This window comes from Camelus bactrianus, chromosome 3 (genome assembly GCF_048773025.1).
Source record: "Camelus bactrianus isolate YW-2024 breed Bactrian camel chromosome 3, ASM4877302v1, whole genome shotgun sequence".
NCBI lineage: Eukaryota > Metazoa > Chordata > Mammalia > Artiodactyla > Camelidae > Camelus > Camelus bactrianus.
Genome location: NC_133541.1, coordinates 9,790,386 through 9,809,345, shown reverse-complemented (window position 1 = coordinate 9,809,345; position 18,960 = coordinate 9,790,386). Strand labels below are relative to the sequence as shown.

General features: G+C 42.1%; 1 protein-coding gene across 2 annotated transcripts in view; it reads left to right on the top strand.

Annotated features, from left to right (window-relative positions):
• CTNND2 (catenin delta 2) overlaps nt 1-18,960 on the top strand; it is an 886,271-nt gene that overhangs the window by 513,245 nt on the left and 354,066 nt on the right. For both annotated transcript variants that reach the window (XM_074356308.1, XM_074356299.1), the window contains exon 9: nt 8,876-9,131. In XM_074356308.1, the coding sequence (XP_074212409.1) occupies nt 8,876-9,131 (256 nt within the window). The remainder of the gene's footprint in view (nt 1-8,875; nt 9,132-18,960) is intronic.

The following is an 18,960-nucleotide window of genomic DNA, read 5'->3' as shown; positions in this document are numbered from 1 at the left end:
ATCAGCTGTGGTTACTGTCACCCTGCAGCGGCCGAGCTGAGTAGCTGTGACAGAGGCCATGTGGTTGCTAAAGCTGAGCATACTCACTCTCTGGCCCTTCCCAGAAGTGTGCCGACCTCTGCGCCACGCCATCAGTGGAGAACTAGGCTGAGTAGGAACAGGTGTTTTCTCCGGTCTCTCCTGTGGGGGAAGGCAGCAGCATCCTCCGAGGGCTTCATGTGGGAAACTGTTTGCCTGGCCTTCTCCCAGTGACAGTGATCTCTGTCCTGGCCGAGATCGCTGAGCTGCGACAACCAGGTGCCCGAGACCCCATTCCAGCCTGCAGCTTTAAACTTGCACTTTCAAGGAAATACGCTGATTACACAACACTACAGAGATTTCCAGAAGTATGTGGATGGTCTCTTGGGGACAGGCGGGGAGAAGCCACCCCTCTCCAGCTCCTAAGCTTCAGGCCACAACCCTCTCTCCCTCAGACCTGCTCAGCCTCCTGTCTCTCTCTACACTGAATTCATTTTACTTCAAGTCCTTACCTTGACCAGCTCACCCGACAACTCCAGGAACTGCCTCTGTGAGAATCCACGTTTGAGAAAAAGCATTTATTCCGGGTGTATATCTCACGTACAGATCACACACCTATTATTGCAGTATTATTAAAGTATATCTGGTAAAGATCAAGGATGAACTTTAATAAAGAAACAGTTTAAGGTGCTTTCCCATACCCAGGGGCTCATTTTTCACATCCCCTGTACTTTACACACCCCATCCTGGAGGCCACTGGAGCAGACTTTTAAGTGGCTTCCAGAGTCAGAGCAAACACCCTGATTCCTTGAGAGAAGAGGAGACGTTCTTCTGAGGCCTGTTGGACCTGAAGCGTCCAGGGGCCACTAGCTTTTGGCTCCAGTTGGTCGCTGAGATGACTTCCCAGCCTTATGTCTCTGCTGCTAAGTAAGGCCACTGGCTGGGGGTCCTTCAGTGCCCCCGCCAGAGCATTTCCAGATGATCCTTCAGGGAGAGAGGGGCAGGGGAACTGAAGGCCAGCTGCCCCTCTTCAAGGAGTCAACATTTGGGAACGAAGACAAGTGCACTTGTGTAACCAACTAGGGAATTACTAGAGGTTCCAGAGCATCAGGCAGGTGAGACAGATGACAAAGCAGATAGCACGTTGCCACTGTCGGGGGCCGTTCTAAGTGCGTGGAGCATACCTACGAATCCCCAGAACCACCCTGTGAAGGAGGTGCTATTACAATGTTCATTTTACAGATTAGAATACTGAGGCACAGAGATGTTCAGTGATCCGCCCAAGGTCACACAGGTTGTACAGAGCCAGTCTGTAAACCTTCATACCCAGGCAGTCTTGCCCTGCAACCTGGGCTCTTAAGAGTCATCTTGGTTGATCCTGCATCTGTAAAACTCATCATTTAAAACCAAAATAAACATACCACCATTTTCACCTAGAGAGCTTCACGGTCGTCTATCTCCTGTTCGTCAGACAGTATCTGTTGAAGACGAACCACAAGCTAGATGGACTTGCAGATCCAAAGAAGCTTAATTCTACGTGTCCTCATGCACGGTCAATTTTAGTTTCAGAGAAGGATTTAAAATATGAAATAAATAACTGGTAACTGAAGGAAATACATTAAAGGCGACATGAATATTTCAGACAACGTTGAAGACAAAGAATCAATGACGGCACTAAACACACAGTCTTCTCTTTCCTAGATAACATGCAGCTCACAATTGCCCTGCGCACAAGCTCACCCTTTCCCAAGACATCCCTCCGCTAGTTTCTCGGCAGGGGTGGGGGTGAGGGAAGGTGTCCACCCTTGGTCACTTGGGTTCCCGGACACCATCTGCTGACCCCATCCCTGGGCCTCCCTTACTCCAAATACCACTCGGGCCATCCTGAGTTACAGGCTGTGCTAGATCTGAGAGGTACAGAGGAGAACGGGAAACAGCTGTAGTCACTGAAGATGAAACAGGGTCAAGTTCCCTGAACGACCCACCAAAGGGGATTTCTCAGTTAGCTTTTCCCGCTACGCCCAGACTACCACCATCTTTGCCCGTCCCTCCTCTCCACCTTCCTTCTCCATCTCTCTTTCTCAGCTGCCAGAGTTAGCCTCTCACCCCTGTTACTTTATTATGAAGACCGGTGTAGATCCCAGACCCCAACTCCGACAAGGACCACAGTCTACCTTTGGGGGTTCAAAAAGGTTCTCTAGGCTTTCCTAAACCAAAAAGCTGGAGACTTACATACACGCAAGTGTAAACATTTGTGTGCATTAGAGGATCAGGCTTTGCAAACCCTACTTCTCACCTCTCTTCTGCTCCAGGCTGGCAGATGGTGAAGCGTACGACAGGAGTCACGCCTCACACCAAAAAGTCAGTGTGATTTTATTTAGCTGAGCTGGCAGACACTCCGTAGGCCATGGCTATGCCAGAGAAGGCGGTCTGAAGAGGGTCTTCTGCCCCCGACCCCAGACCTAACTCTGACCCTTCACGCTGAGGGTATGCCAGCCAGTGCTGGGCAGGGACCGCAGACCTCACCCCAGCTCAGTCCCAGCAGAAGGGAGTGCACTTGGCGGATGGCCCGCCGGCCTCCCTGCGCCCAGATAATGCTCTTTGTAGGGAGGTGGAGACAGAACAGAGCAGCTGCCCGCCCGCCCGCCCTCCCGCCCCAGGACAGGACTGAGACAGAAGCCAGCAGGGTGGCCCCAGAGGTCTGGCAGCATAAGAGAGCAAGACGGTCACTTTCTGAATCAGCAGTGGTCCCCCCGTGCAGCGGGGCTCCCTGGAGAGGAGGACCCTCTCACCAGGCACACATCATGCTTTCTCCCTGGGCAGGAATCCTGTGACCTGCAGCAGAAAAGCCAGGCTAGTGAGCCGTGAGTGGGACAGACGTGATGTGACTGTCGCCGCCTGCTCTCAAAGGACTGCCCCCCCCCCCAGTGTCTGAGGCTTCATTTTTTGCACAATGAAAATTTAAAGAGGCACACTTTTAACTAGGGAGTCTGTTTAAATAAAACATACCTTTGTCTGGGATAAGACTTGTACAAAGCACAGCTTATGCAATAAGGCAGAGCCAGACAAGGAATATGTGATCTCATGGATTTGCTTATGAGAAAGTCTGTTGAGCTAAAACAGAATAACACACATTTTTTATTTCAAACTCAAGCCTATCAATGACTATCAACTTCAGAGTCATTTGATTAACACGAACACTTAACTCGGACACCTGCCCCAAACACATCTTTCTGAACTAGTGACAATGACCAACGTCTGCTGGGATGAGCGTCACGTGAATTTCCTTTTGGGTAAATGGGGTCCGGAGTGGAGAAAACAAGCTTTCTGTGCTGTGTATCAACTTGTTGTAAAGAATGAATTATCGCAGGTCCATTGCCAGGAGAAAACCTGCTAAATATCCTTATGAAGTTGAAAATATTGGAACATAAAAAGGAATAAGAACGTGATGAAAATATTTGCCAATATGGAGAAAGCAGTTTTTAAAAACTCAATTCTCTGAAATAGGAGCCACTACCAATAAAGCCATAGAGGGAGTACATAGAACTTCATGTTCATAAAACTTTTTTACTCTTCTTCAATAAAATATAAATAACATTTCAATTAAAATCACCATTTCAGTCCACAAGAGGTGGAATATTAACAGTTTATTACTTATTAAGTGCTGTGACTTCAAATTATGAAAGTGATCACTTCTCGTTAAAGCAAGTCAAATTAGATCCGCCATAATCTCTTAGTTAAAATTTTTACTTCTTTGAAGTCAAAAAAAAAAAATCAGGGGCCCATTATTACCCAACTGGAAATTTTTAATAAGCCTAATGATAAATATAATCTTAAAACCAGGAAGAGCTTCCAGATGCTTGCCTGTATCAACTCCCCTTAAATGGTATAAATACAAAGGCTGGTTACAGCTGGAGGAAAACAGTGTTTGCTGGTAGAATAGTTGGTAAAATTCAGAAACGCCAACACACCGATAATCAATGCCAACGCTAATGGTTCTCCTGCTACTAAAACCCCTGCACTGAATGCCTCTCCCCCAGAAAAATAATGATGTATGAAGTTAAAAGATTTTGTTACGTTTACATTTGAATGTTTTTCCATCAAGCTTAGCTTGGATTAACCTGTGTAGAGTGCAGAAAATTGGGAGTTCAGCTCAGGTGACAGTACTTTTAGGAATATGATGGCTTGGGTGGTAAAAGTTCCTCATCTTGAAATAATAGTTATTGTTAGCTAAAGAATAGCTTTAAAAGTTTATAGACCACATTCTTGGACCCATTGTCACCTAAGCCATCTTTATTTTGTGAGCTTGCAGAAGGAATATCATTTAATTAGCTTATTGTTTGTTTGCTTTGTATTATATAACATGTGTAAGTGTATTTTATGTTTTCATATTTCTCTATATACGAATATACATAAAAGCAAAGATAAATAATACAAAAACAAAAATTAATGTTTTTTTCTTCCTTTTGCTGAGCCCTACTTTGTATTCTACTGCTCTGAATTTCTCCATGTCCCAGATTCTTGTATTTTATTCCATTCTCCCTTTCTTCCATTGTCAGTAAATAATGCATGTAACTGTCTATCATCATAAGAACAGAATGATTTATTTAAAAGGATCTCCCTTTCCTTCTTTTAAAGAAATACAACACATAGAACATCTCTTTCATTTTTTTTTTTAACAAGACCTTTATTTTTGTAGCTCTCTGGAAAACAGGTAATTTCATGAACAGCGTAGATGTTGGGTGAAGTCTCAAGTCAACTGCTGAAGAGGCTACTTTAAAAATCTCCCCAAAGAGACCAGGAGTGTGGTTCACTGAGTTGTAAGAGCTTACTGAGAGGAGAAGGGGGTGTTTGCAGAGCAGGTGAGAAGGGAGAGGAGTGTTTACAGAGCTGAGAAAGCACCGTCCACTTCAAATGTTTGCTGTAAGAAGGTTCAGTTGAACAGAGTAATTCTGCAAGGTGGTGATTTGGTTAGCTGAGCTCTAAAACTCAAATGAGAGAAGATGTATAACAGGACAGAAGTTAAAGGGAAAATGGTATTAGAGAAAACTCTTCATAGTGTGTGATCAGTATCTGCTTATCTGTATTAATGGAGAGCCACAGTCTGCGTAAGCCACTCCATGGTCTGAACAGGCAGGGCGAAAAGGGAGAATTCAATTTTAAAAATGCTTAAAAAATTCTAAGGCATTACATTATTACGTCACTGATGGTCGGTTTGAGATCGATTCAATTCTCATGCATTTCCTTCTATGTGATCACATAACCTCCCCTTTAATGTAGTGTGTTTTTCTCCCATTTCTGTTGCTGCTTTGCGTTATTTCCCTTGCACTGATCAGTCTCTAATTGATTCGTGCATGGCGGTTCCAATTTGAATTCTGATCTTATATTTGAAATTCTCATCAGTACCCTATTTATTGTGACCTAAAAGAAGTTTAAACTGATTCAGGAATGAGACTTCCAAAAGGCCATTTGTCAAGTACCATGAATGTGACCATGATTTTTTAAAACATGATCGTTCTGCAGGTTATTTACCCATCTTAGATTTCCAGTCCTCCCTCTTTTTTCTTCATATGCTAACATTCCTGATTAAACTAAGACTGGAAAGCTCTTTACAATAAAAGATAACTATATGTATCCTATTTTTGATTTTCCTAGAAATGAACAAAGTTGGATTTTTCTGCATATCTCGATCAATTCAATTAAATGAGAAATATTGTAAATGAGTTAACACACCAAGGTGAAATAATTTTTTTCAATATAATATTCATGTTGTTGATTCCTATTACAAACTTGGCTCTTCTCTGTACTTTTGGTAGACGTTCCCCTTAATTTTAGGCCTTTCATAACGTTTTCCCAAGTTTTCTCACCATGTTAGACATTCAGTAATATACATATTTGAGGTTATAAACCCAATCCAGTTTATAAACCTGGTGGTAGTAGGCATAAACTCCGGAAGCAGGGTGCAAGGGCTCGAATTCCTTCTCTACTAAATACAAGGCCGACTCAGGCAAATTCTGTCCTCTCTCTGTGCCTCGGTTTCCCAACCTGTGAAGTGAAGAATGCCGCATTAATTCTCGGGTGGAGTTGTTGGAGAAAATGCGAGTCGACAAAAGAAACACTTAACAGGAGCTATAAAGTCCGATGCCCAGCGGTGAGGGCCGTTCACTCTGTGCCTTCTGTGCAAACTCGTTTTCTAATGGGAGCTGATTTCAGCTTTGTTAAGTAATAATAAGAGCTTATTTGTTTAACATTCTGTGCATATGAGGCAGTTAACACTTTTCATGCACTTAAAGCAAGTAATGATCCCATGAGGCCATTTTCCTTTCTTCGCTTTACAACCAGGGAACTAGAACTTAGAGAACCCAGGACCTTGCCCCAAACCAAGAATGGGCCTGATGCCCGGGATGTGGACCTGATTGTCCCACTTCAGAAGCCAAGCCCCAAATGAGTTCCCTGACATCTCCCCTCAAGAAGGCCACAGCAAAATAGAAATCTGAGCCTAGTAATATTCGTAAACTTTCCGTCACCTTTTCTTCCTCCTCGTATGCTGAGACGCTGCCTTCTTGTTTCTGCTAAGTTAATTGCATTTCACACTCTGTTTTCACATTTTGGCCCGATCTTCCTTAAAGTCTGCATAATTTTCTTTTCTTTCTTTCTTTTTTTTTTTTTTTTACTGCTGCTGGGAGGATTTTTCTTAAAGTCCTCTTATATTCTTTTAAAATTTGAGGTCCTTGGAGAGTTTTTTTGGTGTGACTGGTCAGATTGTTCCCCTTACCTATATTATTATCATTTTTTTTTTAAGCAAGAATGTTTCTTTGCGTTTCAGTATTAAATCTTGGTTGCTCCCATTTTGCTCTCCCTTCCTGTTAATCACGGTATTTAATGTAATAATAACAAATAGTTCTATATACCGAACGATTTTTGCTGATGTTAGTAACCATACTCAGCAAGCTTAAGTGCCGACATTTAGTTCCTGAATGGAAAAAAAATGCATTTAGCTGAAAAATGTCAGGTGTGGTTAGTTTTCCCTTTCGCCCTTCATCTACTGGCTGGCTCTTCACAACTCTTCTAGAAAATGAAATTTTGTTTACCTCTGTGCATTTGTTCTTCCATGAGCGTGGTTATGCCTGGCCTAAATTTTTAAACCCCTGCCCACATAACATAAAGCACATTATTCATAAATTTTAAAATGTGAATTTCAAGTAGACATGTTTATAAAATTTTGGAGAAAATATAAATGCTTCAGGAATTGCATGAAGACAGAAAACAGATTTTTCTGGTTGTGAACTTCATGTTTATCAGTTTAATCTAATGACTTTGAAACTCAGTCCTTCAGGGCAGCCCTCCTCATTTCAAAATACTGCTCCTCTGGGAATATGCATACTCTTTGCTTAGAAAGTTTTTCTTATCTATTTTTCTAGTCTTCACCATGTCATGGGTGCCTCTTCTAATTTTGGTTCTTATAAGAATAAGTATTAAAAGTTCATTGGAAATGAGAAGCTCTTAATTAAAATCAGTTCTCCTATTAGAATACATTCATTTCCTCCAAGTCACTCTGCAACTTTTTTGTCATTTTGACGTGATATCCTTACGTTCTTTTAATATTAACACTATTTTCTCATTGACATAATTTCTTTTGTGTTTGATTTTGCATATGTCCCGGAATGTGAGAAGGGATAACATAAGTCCTATCACCAGCCACTGAGAAATGCTCAGAAAGTCCGAGTTTGGGTGTGAGTCAGAGTTGTAAGGTAATTCCGTATAGAGCTCCCCTGGTATAAATGGCCGTATCTAGACCCTGGCTATATTTTGGATATAGTGTGATCTACAATGCTGGAAAGTAAATGTGCTGTCTAGCATTGAGCATGGCTAACGATCGCAGCAGTTAATAACAGGTCGTGTTCTATTAATACGAAAGATGCTGTTTTCATTGTGTGTATGTCAGCTCAACCTTAGACGTCAAGTATTCTTGAGCACCAGGTAAAAATAATGACCTGAAGCAAGCTCAGAAGAGCCAAGGAAGGAAACAAAACACAAATTGAGTTTGGAACCAGTCAAACCGATGTTAGTAACTGGTGTGAAATCTTCCCAAAACAGTGTAAGCGTATTGAAAAGATGCAAATAATTCTAGAAAAGCCAAGTCGGCTCATTATTTTGTCTTTGCTGCAGCTGGGCGGGGCTCCGTCTTCCCTGGCGTGCCTGCCCCTCATCAAATGTGTGTGTTACCGTGCCCTGCATTGAAAAAGAGGCGTATAAAAATCTTGTGGGTGTTACTTTACAAAAACTAGACCAGTCCTGCATTTCATGCTCTAGTACTAATTATGGGAACAGGAGCCCCGCCTGTGTCCTCCACCACCCCCACGCCTACAAACCTCACTTTTTTGTGTTTTCATTTATTCAGGAAAATGAACCACATTCGTAAATTTGTTTCACGCCTCTAATAAACTTAACATAACATCACCTGAATGAACGCTTTCTGAATTATCTCAACCTGAGCAATAAAGAACTAACGGCCTATGATTCTTTAGAAAATGTTCCTTCTTTCTCCTGGGTTTTAGCTCCGCGCAGAGGTTAGATTAACAAACCTTCTCTGGGTTGCGGGTGAGCGGGAAGCACACCTCGCACGCGTTTGCCTGCCTAGGCTGACGGGTGCATTTCTGAAACAGCATGCTCGTGATCGCGTTGCTGGGTAACATTGAATGTCCTAGTTCAGCTATGACAGATTATTTTTTTTTTATTCTTTCAAACCCTTGTTTTTTGTTTTCTGTGTGTAATTTCCCCCCCTGCCTAGACCTGGTTAACCGTTTCTGTGAGCAGGTCCTCAATTTTTTACTTTGTCCCCACTTTCCTGTCCTAGCCCCATCTTCCCCCGGTGTCGACTCCGTCCCCTTGCAGCGCACAGGCAGCCAGCATGGCCCGCAGAGCGCCACCGCGGCCACCTTCCAGAGGGCCAGCTACGCCGCCGGCCCGGCCTCCAACTACGCCGACCCCTACCGACAGCTGCAGTATTGTCCTTCTGTGGAGTCGCCCTACAGCAAGTCCGGCCCTGCCCTCCCGCCCGAAGGCACCCTGGCCAGATCGCCGTCCATCGACAGCATCCAGAAAGATCCCAGGTGAGTACCAGCCTTTCTCTCTTCGCTCTCGCTGCTGAAGAGGTCTTCTAACCAGGCCTCGTTCCTTTATTATTATTATTATTATTATTATTATTATTATTATTATTATTATTATTATTATTATTATTATTATTATTATTATTATTATTATTACTACTACTACTACTACTACTACTACTATTATTATTATTATTCTGTTCGATTTGGAATATGGGTATTGATCCAGGATCCCTGGCATCTTCTGTGGTTCAGCAGCAAAGATGATCTTTTGATCAGAACGTTTGTCGTCGCGTGAGGTTTCAGCTCTTTGATAAGATTTCGGGCAGCTCTCTTGATTGCAGTAGGAACTGAGGATGGGGGATTAGGGCACTTGACTTCAAATACCGTGGTCTCGGTGTTTTCTTGCCTCGGCAGAAGCATGCTTTGTCGCCCTGATGTTTCCGTTCATCCGAGAGTAAAGTGCCCACCTACCAGGCTATGGTGAAAGTTGAAAATTTAGAAAATCCTTATTACCTTCATTTTTTTCTGTGTCTGAAAATGAACATTAGGCTGAAGTTGTTTGGACATTGATTAAAAGCTTGAATGTAATGTTAGAAATTGTTATTATTGAGAAGTGTTTCTTTTTGGCTTTGCTTTTCTCACCAGTGGCAAGGGATTTGGTGATGCGCTACTTCTGAAATGGGAATTGAATTCCTGTAGAGTTAAATGATGTTTTATTTGTAGGCATTTGATTTCTGCTGATAGAGTCCCATAAATATACGTCTGCATCTGTGAATACTGTAGATACGTCAGATTCCTGGTCTGTCTTTATAGCGGGGCACGTGACTTAACTCTGGCTGTGTGCTTAAAATTCGTCTCAAGGAATTCTCGAAATTTTCTCTGATAGAGGACACAAGTACATATGTCTTGTATTGAGGGGGGGTGCATAGATTCTTTTCTAAAAAGAAATCACTTGTACAGAGATAAAGGGCGGAATGGGTCCATTTTACGGTATTCTTTGAGATAGCTCCTTTAGCACAATTCAAGCCTGCTTGGAGGGTTCATGTTAAATATTATATTTGGTAGACCCTCCACCGCAAAGGTGAATTGTCATAAGTGCTAACTGTTAACTGCTGGACATAAGAACAATTCTTCCATTTACGTTGTTCAACATCTTGCTCCCGTAGGTTTTCATTCACAGGGATCTCTATTGTCTTGGTCCTGAAATCTGCCAAATCCTTCAGTATTCTTGGCATGTGTGTGTAGAGTGTTCTTCAGATAACCCCTCAACGCTCTCTGTTGTTAAATGATTTTTCTTGACATGCTATTGAAAACACGAGGAAACAACAAGAGTAAACTCTTAGGAGATCCTAAATAGGAAAATACGTAACTGAATCAGCATTGCTTCCCTAAACATTGTGTAGTTAAACTGCGGATAAACATTTAACCTCCAGGGGAAAGGTTTTAAATGTTCATATTGGGGGAATTTGACTTACTAGGAAACCAAATTTGTATTTCCCTAGCTACAGCTTGGAGTCTTTATTTTATGCTGTGTATTAGATGCATTTTGTTTTATTAAATGGCATATCCTTTCCATTTTATATTGCTGTCACTTTTATAGCCTTTTTTCTTCTTTCAGCATATTGCCGTGGCCGTTATCTTTTCAAGTTATGGATTATGTCCCGTGTATTTATTAGGTGCCCACTATAAGCCAAAAAAAGAGAAACACCAATAAGAAATGTTAGAATGAGTAAGAGTGTATTGGGCACTAATCTTTTGTATGTGTAAAGGAACATGCAAACCAGTGTTAGGTGAATTATAAGCGCACCATGTTATTTTCAAGAATGCTAAGCATTGGCTTTAAATGTATGTTAATTCTGAAGAAAAAAAATCATATACCACCATCCTAAGGTGAGAGACACAAGCAAAATAAAGAGAACCAGATCTAGAACCAGAGCTGAGTTGTTATGGCTGAATGTAAAAGGAACTAATAACCTGGCATCATGAAAAACAGGTGGAGTATAAAATATAATAATGCCTTTCTTGTAGAGTTGTGTTTTATTTTTTAAATAAATTTAAAAAAAATGTTAGAGTGTTCAGATTTGAGACATCCCAAATCTAAAATTCAAGTCCAAAATCAAATGCTTCTTTTTTTTTATTGACGTCTAGTTGATTTACAATGTTGTGTTGGTTTCTGGTGTACAGCATAGTGATTCAGTTATATGTCTCATTGCATAATCTTTTTCATTATAGGTTATTACAAACTATTGACTACAATTCCCTGTGCTGTACAGTAGGACCTTGTTGCTTGTCTATTTTGTACACAGTAGTTTGTATCTGCTAATCCCGAACTCCTAATTTATCTCCCTCATGCTTCTTTTATGAGAATATTTTTGCATCTTCCTGTGAATAATAAATTTTGATTCTTCCTAAGTGAATATTACTAAAAACCAATATCTTTAACTTCTAGGGTTCACAGTTTGTTTCCGCATTAAAACTTATGATTTAAACTTTTCCAGCTTCTGGACTTCCTTTAAGCTTTTATACATATATTCTTAAGAGAATTCGTTGAAGTTTTCTTTATCGTTTAGTACCAGACTAGGTAAACCTCTTTGCCATTGCAAACATGTATTTCTAGCGCATTACAGTTCTCAAAGCATCTTTGTTTACATCTTTGATGTAATTCTCCTTTGTGTGCGGAAACTGATACCCCCACATTTCGTGCCTTAAATCAATGGAGAAATGACTCACGGAGGATCACATTGCTGGCCAGTAGGTACGCGGGCTAGAATCCGCACTTCTAGGACACGTGGCACATATTGGCATGGACTTTCTTATTTCTTTATAAGAAATAAAAAGGAAAAGGAAAGAATATACTCTCATATTTTATGGTTTTTTTGGAGGATGAGAGAATGGTAGTTTTCTGTGTGTGGGAATGAATGAAGGAATGAAGGATGTAATACAAACTGAAGTGTTCTAGTCTCTCTGATAATTGCCTATGGGGTGTGTGGTCTTAGTTTTGTTTTTTATTTCTTTTCCTTTTTTTTCTTTTCTAATCTCTGCCTTATTTGTTTTACTGTAGACCAGTGCCTTTTCTCTATTAAAGAGTTTTAGTATTATTCAGTGAGTTTTCAGGCAAATTGTCCATTTAAAAATAAAGATTTGAAATCCATAGCCCCTACTCAGTTGTTAGACTTGAAACCAGAGACTCCTTATCTTTTAATTTTCCTAAGTCATAGGATATGAAAGGATTGGTTCTAAAGGATTGCGTTTTTCTAGATTGCTTGGCTGAATCATATAGATCAGGGCAAAACTTTGGAATTTTCTCTTTTACCTGTCCTCATTGTGTACTCCAGTGAAGAAGGCACAGAGACCTTTTATATAAAGAGATAGTAGCATCTAATTTCTTTTTGAAGTCTCACTGCATATATATAAAGCTTACTTTACAGCCACATTTGCTTAGAACTTTGCGTTTGTTAATTTCATGTTATCGTCCATAAAATGTGAATTTCTAAGAAATTGTTGTCGTAGCTAATATATTACTGGCACTAAACCAAATAATTGACTTCTATACACTGTTGTTTTTAAGCACGTAGGTCAAATATAAATCTTAAAATTAAATTATATGAAAGGATTCAGTGATGTTGGGAGTGACAAGCCATAGCTTTCTTATTTAGAAAACGTGACTAATGAAATAACCAGGAGAAAAAGCAAGACTGGTGCTATAAATGTTCTTGTCTATAAAAGAAGAAAACGTATGGCTAAGAAATTTACTGACGTAACTTAATGTGTAGGTTGCAGCCTGAATGGCAGCTTTTAATCAAGTTTGATTAATCCGTTTCCTAGACATTGCAATCTTTGATGTACACTGTCTCAGAAACAGTTTTGCAAGCATGCTAAAGGATCTAACTTATTCTAAACATGATTTACAGGAAAACTCTTCTTTTGTTATTCAGTGCAGTAGAGAAATAAATACAAGGATACATCTTCAGTGCTGAATCTGAGCCCCAGTTAGCAACTGCATTTTCTGTTGGTTCTATCAAACTTATACCCCTTGTTTTATTTTAAGCTGCAATATTTGACCAATAATATAAAAATATGCACTTGTAAGGAATTACTTACTATATTACTAAAATTATTTTATTGGGTATTATATCAGTAGGTATTATCAAATAATATTGCCTATAAATCTCATTAGGTAACCTAGGTGAAGAATGGTTTCCAAATGCTGTTTTTTCATGACTGGCCTGCCCACTACAAACCACACATAGCATATGGTGGAAGGAATGCTCGGGAAACAAAATATAGACCATGGTGCTTTTTTAAAAGGTGCAGATTTAAAAAATATTTTAAAAATCTTTAGTAAAATTTAAAGCACCATTATTATATAACTTAAGTAACATGGCTGATGTGTTTGCAATGAAATGGTCATAGCATGTTCTTCCTCATGCAGTTCTCAGGTAGTGAAGCTCTGGGGAGTTGGCTTTTCGTTTCAAATGCTCAATAATCATTTATTTAACTGGGGAAATGGCAGAGGGGAAAGATACCGCATCTGCAGTTTAAAGACCCTCAGAGTGTGGAGAGCACTTGAAAGCCCTTTATTCAGTTAGACCAAAAGCAAGCCCGACAATGGGCCGTTCAGTCCCCACTTGAATGCCTCCAGCAACGGGCTACTCACCATCTCTAGAAGCATTTTATTGATCCCTTGAATAATTCAAGCCTTGTAAACTAATTTGTATTGAAATCAGCACCCCTTCTAAGTTCATTCCCTGATCTTGTTTCTGACCTTTTTAATCACATGAGAATACGCCCTTCATGAGAATGTCCCTTCTTCAAAGACAGCCCTGATGACAACTGCCACTCCTCCCCTGAGCGCCGGGCCTCCTGCTCCTGTGCCAGCCGCTCTCCTTCCCTGCTCTCCTCTGGGAGTCCTGCTGTGGCCAGTTTCCCTCCCAGTCCTGTCTCTCCGAATCATCAGAAGTGCAGGGAGGGAACAAGGCTACCTTGGGGCAACCTGGGGTCAGAGTAGGTTTGCCTGACAGCAAGATGAGAAGACGTTTGTAACAGCAATGATGATAACAGTGCTCATTAAAATGAATTGAGTAATGCATTCCACGCTCAGTGTTAATCCTTTCATATACGTTATTTAATTCAATCCTGCCTAGATTCCTCTGCCAGGACTGTTTATGGTCCCAATTTTACACACGGGGAAGCTGAGGGTGAGAGAACTAAAAGCTGACTTCTAATCCTGTGTTTCTAACTATTGTGAATATTAAAACCACTATTAACTGGACAATCAGAATGCCATGGCTTTTCATGTGACCTCTGCAAAGCTATGAATTACCTCCCCTTGCCTTGAATTTTTAGTTTCCTTTTAATTTCAGTGAGAGGCTGTGCATTCACTTCTTGTTAGGTGATTCCATTATATGACAGTTCAGAAGGCTTCTCTGCACCCCAGTTTTATTACCCAGGACGACTTCTGTAACTCACTGCTCCTGCCACGTGGGACCAGGAAAGGCCTCCATGTGTGTCCTCGGCCAGGTTTTATCAAGATGTGGCCAGAGCCGACCCAGGTCGGAGCCCGGTAGCTTTCGTTCCTTTAAACTCCTCCCTCTGGGTCTGTCTGAGGGCACCTGTGTTCTAGGTGACGTTTCTGTGGACTGTTCTATGGTGAGCGCTGCAGGTGTGATGATGGCGTGATGGCGTGAAGTCAGCCTCATCCTGAAGGAGCTTTAAAGTTATAGGAGAGAGAAAGGTCTACCCACCCAGACGGCAGTGCAGTGAGTAAACCAGATGGATGTGATAGCGTACGGAGGAGGAACTGGGTGGTTGGCACGAACCTTGAGCAATAGCTGATATTGATGTAAGGAAAAATGGGAGAGAAAGCTTTCTAGGCAGAGAAAACAGTGAAAAATAAAAGAAGGCTAGAAATGAGGGGGGCAGGGCCTCTTTGAAGCACCCAAGCCTGGCTGGGCTGGGATGTGAGCAAGGCTGTCTCTGCACAATCCTGTCACCCCCCCACCCCAACCAGAAGAAGATGTCAGCTTGCACCCCCACATGCGGGTGTTTTACTTACAGATTATACAGGTAGTATATTAATACCCTGAGGCTGCCCTGCCATGCAGATTGCCACAAACTGGGTGACTTAAGCCGACACAAATGTATTCTCTTACAGTGGTGAAGGCCAGAAGTCTGAACATGACGGTGTGCGCAGGGCCGGCTCCCTCTGGGGTCTGGGGGAGGAGGGCCCGTCCTTGCCCACTCCACCTGCGCTGGTCCAGCCGCTCCTTGGCTGCGGCTGCACCGCTTCAGTCTCTTTCTCCATCTTCGCGTGGCCTTCCTCTCTGTCTCTGTGTCTCCCGCCCTCTTATGAAGACACCTGTCATTGTATTTCGGGTCCACTCTATTCCAGAAGGACCTCATCTTCCCATAATTACATCTACAAAGACACTATTTCCACATATGGCCACATTCTGAGCTTCTTAATAGATGGGAATTTGAGGGGGGACACACTGCTCAACTAACTGCATGTTTGCTATTAAGACTGTTTACACTAATAAAATCTGTATACTGAAGACAGAACTTGAAACAGGCTATGTTAAAGATGAAACACCACAATTAAAAGTTTTTATTTCAGCTTACATTTTTTTCTAAGCAGTATAATTTTTTTTTCATTTTAGTCCAATTTTTTCCAGTTTTATTAAAATATAATTGACATACAACTCTCTATGAGTTCAAGATATGCAGTATAATTATTTGGCTTACATATATTGTGAAATGATTACCACAGTAAGTTTAGTTAACATCCATCATCTCAGACACACACACAGAAAAGAAAAAAAAAGTTTAAACTTGTGATGAGAACTCTTAGGATCTACTCTCTTAACCAATTTTCACACATCACACACAACAGTGTTAACTACAGTCATCATGTGTGTTGCTTCCATAGTTCTCATTTCTCTTATAACTGGAAGTTTGGACCTTTTGACCACCTTCATCCAATTCCTACTCCCCCCACCCCAGCCTCCTACTTACGGTAACCACAAATCTGGTCTCTTTTCCTGTGGGGTTTGTTTTTGTTTTTATTTTTCAGATTTCACATGCAAGTGAAATCGTACCGTCTTAGTCTTTCTCTGTCTGACTTACTTCATTTAGCTTAATGTGGTCAGGGTCCATCCGTGCTGTTGCAGATGGCAAGATTTCCTTCTTCTTCATGGCTGAATAACATTTATTGTATGTGTGTGTATATACATATACATATATATATATAAAATCATATTTTGTTTCTCCATGCATCCATTGATGGACACTTAGGTTGTCTCCATGTTCGGCTTCCATCGGTAATCATCAAAGCCTTCGTTCAGAAAGAGCAGCACGGTGGAATCTGTTAGGTCTGAGTACATCATCACTGGTTTGCTGGGTAACACGGTGGGTGGATGGGCGAGCACAGCTGTTTCCTCAGCTTTTCAACATGTTTGCATTAGTAGCGCTGTCTTGTTCCTGCTGCGAGGGTTAGTTTAAAGCTAGATAATATAATCCAAAACTTCGCAAGGACCGCCACACATCAGCAGCAGTGAGGAGCCCTAGGTGAAGTACTCGAACAAGCAAGGATGTCACTGTCACTCGTGCCACGTTGTAGCTTTCAATAAAAAACGTACACCGTCATCTGAAATGTGGGCCAGTGAGAGGGCCAGTGCCAGTTCACCGAGCAAATATGATAGTTCTTCACTGCTTTATTTTGCTTGGTTAAACAAATGAATAGAAATTCAGACATCCTCCGCTCTCAGCCCAGTGGATGGTGATCTAGTGCAGCCCCGCGGTGTGTGCCCTCGCCCTGCACGGGGAGAGGAGAGGAGGTCTGGGTTGTAAAGAACACCTAATCCAAGGAGAAAAGGATTTTTAGCAAATCAGGATTCCCGGCATGATGCTCATCTGCCCTGCCCTCGGTGTCCCTGTGTGTAGAACGGAAATCATAAAAAACCTTCCTCGTAAGGTTGTTGTGAGATGAAATATGTTAAGCCCTTAAGGTCTTTGGACCATTTCCCATTACAGGGAGGGGCCGGCTGTTAGCCGTAGTTATCACCACCACCTCCCTGCTGCCAGCCCTGCTCCTGCCATCAGCAGCACCTGTGGATGGAGGCGTGGGCTGAGAATGGCACTTGGGAGTCAGAGACGTGGGGGAAATGGGTGAAGGCAGAGAGGTCATGAGCTGTCTGGTAGGAAAGACAAAAGAGCAGATCCTGGGGGGATGCCCTGCTGGGAGGCCAGAGGTGGGAGGAGATCCAGCGAGGCCGGAGCCCAGGCCAGTGGGGGCAGGAAGGAAGGATGCTTGAGACCCTCACGGCCAGGAAGCAGAATTGGAAGATGGAAGGGAAGACCTCACTGCAGACGGATTTTGTTTATTTGTTTGCCAAAAGCCTCCTTTTCAGGGTTCCTTTTATCAGTGGAAAGGAAAGCAGTGTTTACAACACATAATACTTGTCTGTGCCAATATTGATTTTCCCGTAGCCCAGAATATTCATTTTGCCTTCTGTCTTCAGAATCACGTGTAGGAGGAATGATCGCGTTCCTAAAACAGTGACTCGTTTCTCATCCTACACCCCTGCTTCATTTCTGCCGGAGCGGGTCTGTCACAGGGACCTCGCAGCATCCCGTCGTGAAGAGTGACGGCACACAGGCAGTCGTAACTGATGAGCAACTATACCCAGAGGACTAATTAGTTAATTAGTCGTTAGCAGGTACGCCATCAGTTGTGACGGTAGAAATCTCTGTCCTGCGTTTTTCTGGTGGCTCTACAGACTCTCCTCTTGAGAACCAGTCCTCTCCTTCCCCTCAATGCACGTGCTTTTGGTAAAACAGACTCTACTCCAAGTTTAGAAGGTGAGCATAGAGTTCACACCTGGTCCAAGAGCCAACCACTCCTTGGGGCCCCCACCCACTAGCCAGGCCTCCAGGTGTGCGGGGAAGTCGGAGAAACTCAAGTCTCTGCTCTCTAACATGGGCTTCATGCATTCTGGACTTTTCCTGCCTCATTTCGGGCCAAACGCCAAATCCAAGCTGGCTAGAGCCAACCACAGAAGCAAAAGCAAGTGTCCACCCTCCCCTCCTTCCCAGTAGAGTTCCTCCTCCCCTGCCCCTCCTCTCTGGAGTTGACCCTGCTGGTCCTAGATTTGGTCTCTATTATGAAGCCAGGAATATTTGTCTTTGGTCACTAACTTGTATCTCTGATGATTTACCAGATCACATGTATCACACTTGCCTTTAACCCCTCTACCTAAAGCTAACTACACGCCCTGTTCAGAAACAGAAGGATTATTTTTCCCCTGATTCAAAGTAGCTGAGAAGTCCCATTCAGTAATTAAATTATCATGGAATCTTTACCAAATAGGTTTAGAGGGCAGATTAACTCTGATGACACCATCCAGCACCAGGGGACCTTGGGTCCCTAGAAGTCAGAACTCTGAGAAACATCAAGCATCCGTAGTCTTAATTTTTAAGCCCCCTCCCCCCACAGTGATTGAGTACAGTGATAGCATTAAGATAATTGATGGTTTCAAGGCATTGGTTATTGAAATCCTAAGTAAAACTGTTCATTTGCAGTGTTATTGTGATGCTTTCAGTTTATTACTTTAGCTAGTAATTCATAGTACTTCCTGCTTTAAAGTTAATCTCTGTTGTCTCACTGATAACCGGGTCTCTGTCTTTGTGTACATGTGTTATCTACTAGATTTAGATTCTCACACTGAAAAGTAGAATCTTGGCAGGTGAAGTTATTCCTTTACCGGTTCTTTACGATGAAGCAGAACTCCCAACACAGGAAGCTACGGGTGAGAGGGAGGAAGTATCTCTA